We start from the raw sequence: 13,131 nt of genomic DNA on the forward strand, positions 1-13,131 counted from the left end.
GGTATTGGCTTGCACGCCGCGTAAACGAACCCCGTTTGTGGGACAACAATAAGGAACACGCTGGAAATTAACTACACCGCGACCATTGGCTGAGATTAGACATTGAAAGGCCCAAGAAGGTGGGGTCAATCAGCTGGGAATCTAAGCCACTTGAGCCCATACCTTAACCTCTAACACGACTTTCTGTATTCGCCGTGCTTGAATGAGTGCTACAAGGAAAGCAAGAGAAAACAGGCTCTGAAATACAAAACGTGATAGTCGGACACACATCCCACACACACCCCGGAGAAGCAAGTATATCAGCCTCATGAACCCATGCTTCAGGAACTTTCCTTGAAATACTCTCCTTCATACCGCCCATTCTGTGGGTGGACGCGATTGCAGCCATACGACACCTTTGCGTTGCTCCCAGTTTTTCTTCTGCGCCTATTTTCCCGTCAGTCGGGAAACTCAAGTCCCGCCAGTATTTTAGAACGGGATGAGAGCAATGGAGTGCTTCAGTGACGACACTGAGCTAATGGCTACATCATTAAACTGCTGGAAGACCTACAGAGGCAACTAATACCGAAACAGGAAACTTAACGGACTTGAATGGGTGATTTCTCATTAGGCCACATAAATTAAGGGTCTGCATGCTTCACAGGCATTTACACCTAAACAATTAATTCGATAACGTGAAGGAATCGGCTAGGAAGGGGCGATGACGACCAGAAAGAAATGACATGCCTCCCGTGGTTGTGTTATTTCTACCGCGGGGAAAAACGTTTTTGTTATGGTGATACAATGTAGAGATAAAGTGCTCTTAATATTCCGTGCAGAGCATTACCAGTCTTGGCCCGTTAGTCCAAAAGCACAATCTGCACCACCAGTTGCTCAGCAATAAGCAGCAGTCGTGCTTGCACGACTTTTCCCTCACCCTTTCCGCACATCGAAAGTGTGTCACACTGGAACGCCAGCAGTCACATTATTTTCCCAAACCCCCAGCCATAGCACAAGGCAGCAACGAAGATCTGCCCTCACAAGGAGTCCTCCTCAGGGACGGCCCTTCGCTCTCGACTTCGTTGCTTTTCGGCTGCACACCGGAGGCCTCTCTCAATCAGCCTCCATTTCGCCCCACTTTGTTTTTACGGTTTTTGTTTGTTTGTTTGTTTGTTTTGTTTTTTACAGCCTTACACGGTACAGACCGTGCTTACACTTAGGACTTGCTGCTCCATTCTAGAAACAACATTAAACAACGGGGTGTTTTTATCCAGCTGTCAACCAGTTCCCAAGTCCATCGCTTCGGGAAAAAGCCATCAGGAAGGTCAAAATCTGAAACATCAAGCACCAATCCCACTTTCCCGACTCCATCATATAGACTTAGGGCATCTCATTGTACACGGTAGGGATCTGCGTTCAACATCAGGAACTCATACCATTTTACAGAACACACGTTCCACAACAAAAACCTTCTCAGCTGAAACTGAACGAGCTATGAACTAAGAACTGCCGCCGGTACCTGCCTGCTCTGAGTGTCAAGTGAACAAATGCAAACCAGTGACGTTCAGCATCAGCAGAGCTCACTCCACCTGAGAGCTTCACCACACTTGTACCATTTCACCCAGCACAAGCTGAATGGCAAGGACTTCTCCACTGAGCCTACGCGTGTGACAGGCGGTGAGGCAGAAAGTGCCGGTTCCCGCTGCCTGCTGCCAGAAAAGACACGGCAGAGGATTACTTCACCGGTTGACGGAAAGAGAGCGCGTCATCAGGCGCCCAAGCGGCCGAAGGACGAGCAAGAGCCCGCTCCCCTCGGCGCGAGGTTAGGAAAGGCTCAGAGACAAGGACTGCGCGGGCTTACAGACCTGCGGGGCCTCGGCGTCCGCGGGCGGCTCTCCCGCGCCGGCGCTGCTGGTCGGGCTCCGCTTCCCGCAGGGCTCCGCGCCGAGAAGCTCCTCCGCGGCCAGGCTGGGCAGCGGCGGCGGCAGCCAAGCGCCCTCGGCGACGGCGCGGCCCGGCGCCACGCACAGGTTGTAGGAGTAGGGCAAGGTGCCCTCGCAGAAGTCGGCCGGGAAGGCGGCGCCGGCCACGGAGAAGCGCTGCGCGCCCAGGCAGCGCAGGACGGCGGGCGGCCCGGCCCGGCGCACCCGCGCCAGCACGGCCAGCGCCACGCTCAGCAGGAAGAGGGCGGAGAGGAGCGCCAGCGCCAGCACCAGGTAGAACTGCAGCTCCGCCGGCGAGTCGGCGCCCGCCGCCCGCTCGCTCAGCTCCGGCAGCGCCTCCTGCAAGCTCTCGGCCAGCACCACGTGCAGCGTGGCCGTGGCCGACAGCGCCGGCTGCCCGTGGTCCTTCACCACGGCCACCAGCCGCTGCTTCGCCGCGTCCCTCTCCGACACGGCCCGCGCCGTCCGCACCTCGCCGCTGTGCAGCCCCACGCGGAACAGCGCCGGCTCCGGCGCCTGCACCAGCTCGTACGACAGCCACGCGTTGCGCCCCGCGTCCGCGTCCACCGCCACCACCTTGGCCACCAGGTACCCGGCCTCGGCCGACCGCGGCACCACCTCGAACGGGGCCGCGCCCGGGGCCGCCCCCGCGCCCGCCCCCGCGCCCGCCGCCGGCCACAGCACCCGCGGCGCGTTGTCGTTGCGGTCCAGCACGAAGACGCGCACCGTCGCCGTCGAGCTCCGCGCCGGCGCCCCGCCGTCCTGCGCCCGCACCGCCACCGCGAACTCGCGGCACTGCTCGTAGTCGAAGGAGCGCTGCGCGTACACCGCGCCGCTCCGCGCCTCCACCGACACGTACGGCGCCGCGCCCGCCGCGCCCGCGCTGCCGCCCGCCAGCCAGTAGCTGACGCGCCCGTTGGCGCCCGCGTCCGCGTCCCGCGCGCGCACGCGCAGCACCGGCGCGCCCGCCGCGTTGTTCTCCGCCACGTAGGCGCTGTAGGCGGCCTCCTCGAACACCGGCGCGTTGTCGTTCACGTCCGACACCTCCAGCACCAGCGCCGCGCGGCTGGAGAGCGCCGGGCTGCCCCGGTCCCTGGCCACCACCGCCACCCGGTGCTCGGCCGCCTGCTCCCGGTCCAGCGCGCTCGCCGTCACCACCTTGTACGAGCCGCCCGACGACGCCACGATCGACAGCGGCGCCTCGCCCGACAGCTCGCACGACACCTGACCGTTCTCCCCGGAGTCCGGGTCGTTCACGTTCAGGAGAGCCACCACCGTGCCGGCCGGCGCGTCCTCGGGCACCGGGCTCGACACCGACAACATCGTGATTTCGGGCGCGTTGTCGTTCACGTCCAGCACCTCCACCTCCACCTTGCAATGTGCCGCAAGACCGCCCCCGTCCCTCGCCTCCACCAGCAGTGTGTAGCCTCGCGTTTCCTCGAAGTCCAGCGCCTCCTGCAGCGTGATCGTCCCGCTCTCCGCGTCCACCACGAACTTCTGAAGTACCTTGACTGGCGTTTCCCCGAAGCCGTAGGTGATGCGGGCGTTGGTGCCGGCGTCGGCGTCGGAGGCGGAGACGTTCAGCACCATCGAGCCCGGCGGCGCGTCCTCCCGCAGGCTGGCGCGGTAGCGGTCCTGCGCGAACACGGGTGGGTTGTCGTTGGCGTCGGTGACGTTGATGCAGAGCTGGGCGGTGCCGCTGCGGGGCGGCTCGCCGCCGTCCAGCGCCGTCAGCACCAGCCGCAGGCTCTGCTCGCTCTCCCGGTCCAGGGCGCGCCGCAGCACCAGCTCCGCGAACTTGCTGCCGTCCTGGCTCTCCTTCACCTCCACCGCGAAGTACCCGTTGGCCTCCAGCTCGTAGCTCTGCAGCGAGTTGCTGCCCACGTCTGCGTCTTCAGCAGCTCCCACTGCAAAGCGGGTGCCTGGAGGGGTAGATTCAATGATTTCGAAGTGGATGTTCTCCTTAAAAAACCGCGGGGCGTTGTCGTTGATGTCCAGGATGGCCACCTCGACGTGGAAAACGTTGAGCGGGTTCTGCACCAGCGCCTCGAAGCTGACGGAGCAGGACGCCGCCTCGCCGCACATCTCCTCCCGGTCCAGCCTCTCGCTCACGTAGAGGTTCCCGCTCTCCCCGCTCACGGTAAAGTATTTCAGCTGCCTTTTAGCGGCGGACGCCACCCGCAGCTGGCGTGCCGGCAGGTCGGCCGGGCTCAGCCCCAGGTCCCGCGCCAGCGGCCCCACCAGCGAGCCTCTGCCCAGCTCCTCGGGGATGGCGTAGCGGACCCGCTCCGGCGCCGCCCGGCAGCACAAGCCCAGCAGCAAAGCGGGCAGCAGCACTCGCCCGGCTGCTCGCCGGCCGCTCTGCCTCTGCCTCTGCCTCTGCCTGCCCGCCATTCTGGGCAGCGCTCGCCGCGCTCCTCCCTCCTGCCGCTGCCCTGCGTCCCTTCCAGCCACTCTCCGCAGCGAGCGCAGGGCCCGCCGGAGGCCAGCGATCTCGGCGCCGGCTCGGACGCCGCTGCTCCCCGCGCCGCGCCGCCTCTCGCCTCTGCTGCCCGTGCCGCTGCCGCTCTGGCCGGCGCCGTGCGAGCGAGCAGCCTGCGGGGGCAGGACGCTGCGGCGGCTCCGCCTGCGGCTGCGGCTGCGGCTCCGGCTGCGGCTCCAGCGCCGCTCCGCCTCGGCCAACAGCGGCACCCGGAGGCGCCGCGACGCCACCGCAGCCGGCTGATGGCCGCGCTCGCTCACGGCGGCCCGGGCTTTCCATCTGTACGCGTCAAGCTTGGCGGTCTCTCTTTTAACACAAAAGGACACTCAGAGGCACGGACGTTATGCTTGGCAGGAACGCTAGGCATTATAATACAACCGTCGTCTCCTACTCAAGAAGGATTTTGAGGCCGCAGTAGACTTTTAAAGTAGTGATACACTCTGTCATGTACCTTTACGTCTTCTGGCGTGAGTTGGTGTGAAAACGAAGAGGGAAATGTCTGCGACAGAGCAATAAAGAAGTTTTGCCGTGCATGTTTTCAGCCTTTCCTGATGTTTCATCTCCCTGCCCACGTGTGCCTCGGAAGCCCACGCAAAAAGGGTGAATTTCATTTTACTCTGAAATGCTCAGGATTGATTCTGATTTAGAACAACAGCTAACACTGATGGAGAGTTGTGAAGCCTAAAGGTAGTGGACCTGATCTCAGACCAATGTCACTGTACATGCCTGGCAGAGAAGAACAACATGCAGAACCGTGTCGGCTCTTTGCCCTGTGCACATCCTGACGCTGACTCCTCTTCCATCCAGAAAAACCTTCAGTGCTCTTGCTGGAAACGCCAAAGTCCGAGGCCTGCCATAGGGCTCGATTCTGCATTTTTCTCTCTCTGCGATTTTGGGAGCTTCTAGGCAAACATCCCACCATCTGGCCAGACCATGCAAGGACTGACTGATCAGCTGAAAGCTTGTCAACGATTTCTGGTGATTAATATACAAAACCAAAACCTCCATCTGACCTCATGGGGGTAGGTACTTCAGTGCTGTGATTTGCAGTTGCTCTGCCACAAGTTGCTGAGGCCTCAAGGTGTAAGCTAGGCAAGTTGCAGTGATTTAGAAGGGTTTGCTAGGCCTCTCTTGCCTGTACTGCATGGCATGCCTTTACTAGGCACCACGTGTTCCTTTAATGAGAACAACAAAACTCAGCAGCACTTAATTAAACCAAAGAAGCCAAAACAAGTACCTCTCACTAAGCAATTTGGGGGAGGTTATTTGCTACTGTGATACATCCAGGCCTGTGCAGGCTAGAAAATCACACAGAGGGACATGTAGCCTTGTAGTCCTCAGAGACCTAAGAACAAGCCACAGGTAGGTGGGATTGGCCAGCAGTACTCTACACCAGTCTTTAGCACCTTCTGGAGTAGCCAGCTTGCCAGAGGGGGATCAGAGGTGACTGCTGCTATGCAATAATGCTCATTGATCTTCATTAGTGCTCGTTATCCACTCGGAGTAAGCGATGAGTAGGGGGGTGTGCAAGTGTTCTCCACAAGTTCCTTCCTGCAAAGCAGCAGCTCAAATCTCTCAGCCATTTCTGATGATTAATAAACAAAACCAAACACTCTGACTTCCTCCACCGAGGTAAGTATTTGACTACTGGAATGTACAGAGGCTTGGCCGCAACTCTGCCTTGAAAATTCATCTCCCAGAGCACCCGGAAGTGACTGAGGTCTGAACCCATAAGCAAAGCCCTGAAGTCTTACTTTGGACTACATAGTAGGGGGGTCACTTTTGGAAATCCGTCAGTCCTTGTGACTTTTTCGACTGTGTAAATGCTTTGTCAAAGGTCCTTATCTAGGTATAAGGGCATGTGAGAAACTCTGTTTTAACTTCTGTTTCATTTTCCTCACACAAAAAAGTCTTGTCTTCACATGGTTCTCCAGGGAAGTCAGTGTTTGCTGCAAAACAACACTCAGGTCCAACTGCAAAAGAACAATCCACAAGTGGAAAACATGAACCATGACCTTCTGGGAAACAAAGCCTGAAGGCAGATCAAAGGATGGGAAAATTTAATTACCACTTTGATGAAAGTCTCCATCAAAACGTTACAGCGAGAAATACATGGATAGAGGAGGTTTCACACAGGAATTACACGACGTTCCACCCCTACATCATTGTTCTCATTTCTCTCCAACCCTACGCAACTTGCAGGTTAGCTTCTGACCCTCATAACTGGCACATACATGTCATGAGAGGTTAATGCATCACGATCATACCAAGAAAGGACATACATTTGTCTGCTCACCACTATTCTCAGAAGAAACATAAGCATTCAAAAGCACACGACAGTTAACATGACCAAACTAAAAGATGAGCCGTCATCCAACAGAGACTGGGTCATCAAAGTCTTCGCTTAGGAGAAATCACTTCTCCTCTTTTATCACATGCACTGTTCCACAGAGATGCAACTTCTTCAAAGGTCATGTTTACATCTATTCACCCATAACAAAACCAGAACACGAATGTACCCCCCCTTACAACTCCTGCCTTCCACACCAGCTGTAACACGAGCAAGAGGCACTAACACACAAGGCATTGCTAAAAGAAGATATGCCACTACTTATAACTAAACCTACATACATAGAACACCAGGGGGCAGGGAGGGGGCAAGAAAAGGAAAAAAAAAATCAGGCAAGCACTGCAGGCAAGCATTAAAAGTACTGTCAGAGAAACTCACCAGGAAGATGTCTCGGTCTTCACTGTGGGCATCCAAATTCATCCCCCAGAGCACCTGGGAGCCATTGCGTTCTCAAGCTGCACATGCAACCCTAAAGTCTTACTCTGGACTGCAGAGTAGGGGGGGCCCTTTTATGAAAAACTCATCAATTCTCATCACTTTTTCTACTCTGTGGCCTGCTCGTCTCCCACAAGTCTGAAGCCATAACTGGAAACAAGTAATCAGAGGCCACTTTCTCAAGCTAAGTCTTCTGAGAAAGTATAACAGATTCTCTTTTAGCTTCTGCTTTCTTTTTCTCATACATAAAATTCTGTCTTCCAGTGGCTGAGGGCTTGCCAGGGAAAGTAAGGATTTCCTGCAAAACAACACTCCACATCTCCAAAGATAAAGAACTATCCAGACATGGGGCAAAATGAACCCTGACCTTCCAGGAAACAAAGGCATGAAAGACAGTGTAATTACAACTATGAGGAAACTCTACATTGCAGATGTTACAGGGAGATGAAGATGGATAATGGAGGTTTCACGCAGGATCTAACCGTGCATCATTTTTCTGCAGGGAAAATTATTGTACAAACACTTTACTGGTGGAGGACTGTCATTGCCTTTCAGGACAGGGGAACCAGGATCACCGCATGAATGGCACAGGCCTTGGCACCAGGCATGAAATGAAACCATTGCTCAGCCAAAGCCACATTGACCCACCAATTTGCCTGCTTGGGAGCCAGCCTGCTGGCTCTGCGTTCACAGCCTTTATTTGCACCATGGACAACATCCAAGGTTTGGCCATGTATCAGCCACAGGCAAAAGAGCATTTCACTAGGCAACACTGTAGAGAAACAGAAGTCTATCCAAGTCTTTGTCTTGGCAGCTCTAAACCTTCAAGGTATGGATGGAAACTTCAAGGCATGGATGGACAAAATCCTGTATTTATGACATAGCAACTACAGCCCTCCAGGGAAATGCTTTTCTGCCCTCAGCTGTACATCAACATCTCCATCCTCACCTCGATAGGCAAGGAAGGGGCTACCTCCAAGGATGGAATGAACAGTCAGAAACAGCTGCAGCAAGAACACCGAGAACTCATGCCTGGAGAAAATTAATCCATCCCACTAATCCTGCCATTCCTGTAGCAGCCTTCCTCCAAAAGGTGGGAGGGCAGACAGGGAGACTCCTTTCTTTCTTTACACAGAACAAACTCTCATTTCTCTATTCATGGAACCGCACGCTCATTTCCTTTTGGACTTCCATTATAAAACCAGCAATAACCAACCGCTATGTCCAACGCTATCAATCGAGTCCAAGTGCATTCCGATGGGAAAAAGGATTGAGAAAGGAAAACAAGCTCTGCAACACAAAGCTGACCATGTCGCAGAGTCTGTTATGCAGAGTCAGGTGGTTTCACTAGAGATCAAAAGGTTTCAGGAATGCCAGTTTTAGTTTCTACCATTTCAGTCAGCACAAACAGAGTCAACTTGCTGCTCCGAATGGACGGTGGTTACGCTGTTGCTTCTTTCATTCCTTCCTGGAGACACAGATCAGCACTTCCCTTCCACACCACCCAGGGAAACCCAGGGGAAAGAGGACAGAGGTTCAGAAAGGCTCAAGGAAAACAGTGAGAGAGCATGGGCTATAGACATGTGGCCCCATTGGTGTCCATGGGCAGCTCTTCAGCGCTGGCGCTGGTGCTCAGGCTCCACTTCCCACAGGTGTCCCCACCAAAAAAGTCCTCTGCTAGCAGGAGGACCATCATCGTTCTACAGGCACAGTTATTGCGCTGTCCTGACTTCAGCTGGGATAGAGTTAATTTTTGTTCTAGTAGCTGGTAACAGTGTTATGGTTTGGATTCTGTATGAGAAGACTGTTGAGAACACACTGATGTTTTCAGTGGTTGCTAAGTAGTGTTTAGACCAAGCCAAGGTTGAAGGCTGGCAGGGTACAAGAAACTGGGAGGAGACACACAGCCAGCACAGCTGACCCAAACTGGCCAAAGGGGTATTCCCTACCATGTGACGTCATGCTTAGCATATAAACTGGGGAGGTAGTGGGGCTGGGGAGGCGATCGGTGCTTGGGAACTAACTGCCATTTTTATAGTTCTCACTGTTATCATTATTAGTTTGTTCCTTTTTGTTCTATTAAACTGTTTTTATCTCAAGTCATGAGATTTCTCTTTTTTTCCCTGATTCCCTCCCCCATCCCACTGGGTGAGGGGGAAGGGAGTGAGTGGCTGCGTGGTGCTTAGTTGCTGGCTGGGGTTAAACCACAACATGCGCAAACACTTCGTTATTGTTGGAGGACTACCATTACCTTTCAGGACAGGGAAACCAGAATCACAGCATGGATGGCACAGGCCTTGGCACCAGGCATGAAATCAACCATTGCCCAGCCAAAGCCACACTGAAACACCTATTTTCCTGGTTCAAAGTCAGCCTCTCACCCTCCTTGCTCTGCATTCACAGCCTCTAGTTGAACCATGGATAACATCTAACTCTTGGCCTTATGTTGGCCACAGGTAAAAGCGCATTTCATTCAGCAACATTTCAGGGAAACAGAAGTATATTAAAGTCTTTGTGTTGTGTATCGAATTTGCATGGCCAGGTTTTATAGCAGAGAGCCTAGGGGGTTGGCTTCTGTGAGAAGATGCCAGAAGCTTCCCTCATGTATGACAGAGCCAGTTCCAGCTGGCTCCAAGATGGACTCACTGCTGGCCAAATTGAGTCAATCAGCAACAGTGGTAGCACCTCTATGATAGCCTATTTAAGAAGAGGTAAAACCTGCTGCACAACAGCAGCTGGGAGAGAGGAGTGAGAGTATGTGAGAGAAACAATGATGCAGACACCAAGGTCAGTGAAGAAGGAGGTGCTCCAGGTACTGGAGCAGAGATTCCCCTGCAGCCTGTGACAAAGACCATGGTGATGCAAGTTGTCCCCCTGCAGCACATGGAGGTCCATGGTGGAGCAGATATCCACCCTGCAGCCCATGGAGAACCCCATGCCAGAGCAGGTGGATGTGCCCTGAAGGAGGCTGTGAGCCTGTGGAGAGCCCTTGCTGGAGCAGGCCCTTGGAAGGTCATGATGCTCTGTGTGGAGGATTGCATGCTGGAGCAGGTCTTCTGGCAGCGCAGGACCTGTGACCCTTGCAGGTAATCTACACTGGAGCAGTCCATTCATGGAGGACTGCACCCCATGGAAAGGACCCATGCTGGAGCAGTTTATGAAGATCTGCAGCTTGTAGGAAGGACTTGATTGGTGAAGTTTGTAAAAGACTGTCTCCCATGGGTGGGATCCCACGCTGGAGCAGGGGAAGAACGTGAAGACAAAGGAGTGGCAGAGACAAACCATGGTGAACTGGCCACAACCCCCATTCCCCGTCCCCCTGCACCTCTCCGGAGAAGGAGGTAGAGAAATTGGCAGTGAAGTAGAGCCTGGGAAGAAGGGAGGAGTGGGGGGAAGGTGTTTTAAGTTTGTTCTTGTTTCTCATTATCCTACTCTGACTTTAACTGGCAATACATAAAATTAAGTTCCCTGAGTCAAGACGGGTTTGCCTGTGACAGTAACTGCTGAATGGTCTCTCCCTGTCCTTATCTCGACCCATGAGCCTTTTGTCATATTTTCTCTCTACAGTCCAACTTCAGACCTGGACAAAGAAACAAAGCAGGAGTGGGAAATCTACACAAGTGAAGGTATCATAGCTTAACATTTCAGATTATGTCAACTGTAGCAGGTACACAGAAAAGATAACTAGCTGCTAAACAAGTCCACAGGAGGCACTAACAGGAGCTCAAACCCAAAAACAGCCACAGTTTGTCATTGTAATTTCTTTGGATGATGGCACGAGCCTTGTCACCAGGCGTGAAATCAAACCATTCCTTAGCCAAAACGACATTGACCCACCTGTTTTCCTGGCTGGGAGCCAGCCTCCCACCCTCCTTGCTCTGCATTCACAGTGTTTAGCGGCACCACAGTCAATATTCATTATTTTGGCCATGTGGTGACCACAGGTAAAAGAGCATTTCATTCAGTGACATTGTAGGGAAACAGAAGTGTGCCAACGTCTTTGTCTTGGCAGCTGAACACCTTCAAGGTAGGGATGGAAACTGCTTCCTCAGCCCAACAACTAGAAGATGTCTTTTCATGTTTTGAGGGTTCCCAGCCACAAGGCGGCCCAGCTTTAGACCTGGACAACAAGCAAGGCAAGAATGGGAAACCTACACAAGTGAAGGAATCATAGCTTTATATTTCAGGTTATATCAACTGTAGTGGGTGCACAAGAAGGGTATCTAGTTGGGGAAAAGTCCACAGGAGGCTCACACAGGAGCTCACACCAAAGAGCAAGCCACAGTTCCTCAAAGTAATTCCTTTGCACAATAAAGAAGGGGGAATGCATGGAACCACAACTGTGGGGCTCATCTAACAACTAGGACAAACTGAACTTTTACACCATCTTTCCATCTTTTACACATTTCAAATTATACCACAGCAAACTTTTTCACCTGGCCTCTATTGGGACAGACAGAATTTTTCACTGTGCTCAAATATTACACAACAGGAAAGCTACCTTAGCAGACAGACACCATTGAAAGAAAAGTTGCACATGCAACTTCTCCTTACTGAGAATGCGGATGACAACATGGACGCATGCAAAGAGATTTCTCTGCTTATCGCACTAATGTCAGATGTAGAAAATTGTGTTTTAGATTAGAAAATCCTGTTCTAAATCAAGTTAGTTAATCATTTTCAACTTCAAACAATTTTAGTAATACCTACAGAAGTAGCCAAGGTCATTCTGACCCTTTTTGTTCTTTCCTGATTCATGAGACGTCTCTCTTGCAGGAAAACAAACCATTGACCAGGCACAGAGCGACTTAGTTGTCAAAGTGAGGAGGGAATACCTCCCCATATGACCACCAAAGACCACCCAAGAACCCTGCGCATGTGGAGAAGGCCTCTGATGTGTCGTGGTTATATAATCCCCTGCATCTGCATTAGATAGTCTGAATATGTAATAGGTAGAAGTAGTTTAATAAAGTATATGCAATAGTTACTGTATAAAAGCAACACACCTGATGAATCTGGCGGGCTTGGATTGTGGAAAGTCCACTGAGCACCAAGGCCCCAACAAAAAGCAATATATCTCCTGAGTGTGTGAGATCGGTGCATCACACAGCGTGTAACGAATCCGCTTTTAGGACAACAACACTACTTTGAGGAAATGTAAAATATTCTCAAGGGCATAAGCAACATGCAGCTCTGATAAAGACCCAGTTGTCAAAGTATCAGCTCAAAGACACCATCATCATACTTCAGCACATTGGGCAATTGGGAAGGTACATGACTCTGAAATCTGAACAGAAAGTGTACGTCTGTGCACAGTTACTGCCATTCCCGGGAAACATCATGCAACAGGAAAGCACGTTGACTGTGGTTAAAGTCAGTCTTTTAGTGTTTTAAGGATTACCAGCCAAAGTGAGGCCCAGCTTCAGACCTGGACAAAGAAAGAAGGCATTAATGGGTACTCTACAGGAGTGGAAGAATGGTAGCTTCACACTTCAGATTGTGTCAGCTGTAGTAGGTACACAGAAAAGGGAACCACCTGCTAACAAGTACACAGGAGGCTCACACAGCAGCTCACCATAGACCATAGCTGTATGCCCACTATTAGTTTCTTTGGATGATAAAAAAGGGGAAAGACTTGGAACCACAACTGTGGGCCTCATCTAACAACTAGGACAAACTTTTAAACCTACCCTTTAGCCATTTCACACTATATCACAGCAAAGTGTTCCAGCTGCCCTGTCTCTGTATAGGCAGAACGCCAACCTGCCAAAAGAGCATGCAACAGGAAAGCAACCTCTGCAGACAGCCAGCATTGAAAGAAACGTTGGGCACATGGTATCTCAGAATCCAAGCATTGCAACATGGACAAATGCAAAGAGATCTTTCTGCTCATCCCATAAAATTTGATCAAACATTAGAAGTTCTAAAGGCCATGAGTGACA

The 13,131-nt window shown here is 52.6% G+C and overlaps 1 protein-coding gene across 1 annotated transcript; it reads right to left on the minus strand.

The window, feature by feature from the left end:
* Nucleotides 1–1,117: 1,117 nt before the first annotated feature.
* On the minus strand, nt 1,118–5,490 carry LOC142044172 (protocadherin gamma-B5-like). The gene has a single exon (XM_075056328.1). It carries the CDS (start codon nt 4,314–4,316, stop codon nt 1,803–1,805), a length of 2,514 nt encoding a protein of 837 aa, XP_074912429.1. The 5' UTR covers nt 4,317–5,490; the 3' UTR covers nt 1,118–1,802.
* Nucleotides 5,491–13,131: the final 7,641 nt, after the last annotated feature.

The sequence above is a fragment of the Buteo buteo genome, chromosome 24 (genome assembly GCF_964188355.1).
Source record: "Buteo buteo chromosome 24, bButBut1.hap1.1, whole genome shotgun sequence".
Taxonomy (NCBI): domain Eukaryota; kingdom Metazoa; phylum Chordata; class Aves; order Accipitriformes; family Accipitridae; genus Buteo; species Buteo buteo.

Coding starts and splice junctions, on each gene's coding strand:
- LOC142044172 (XM_075056328.1), bottom strand. CDS start 4,316: ATGGCGGGCAGGCAGAGGCAGAGGCAGAGGCAGAGCGGCCGGCGAGCA.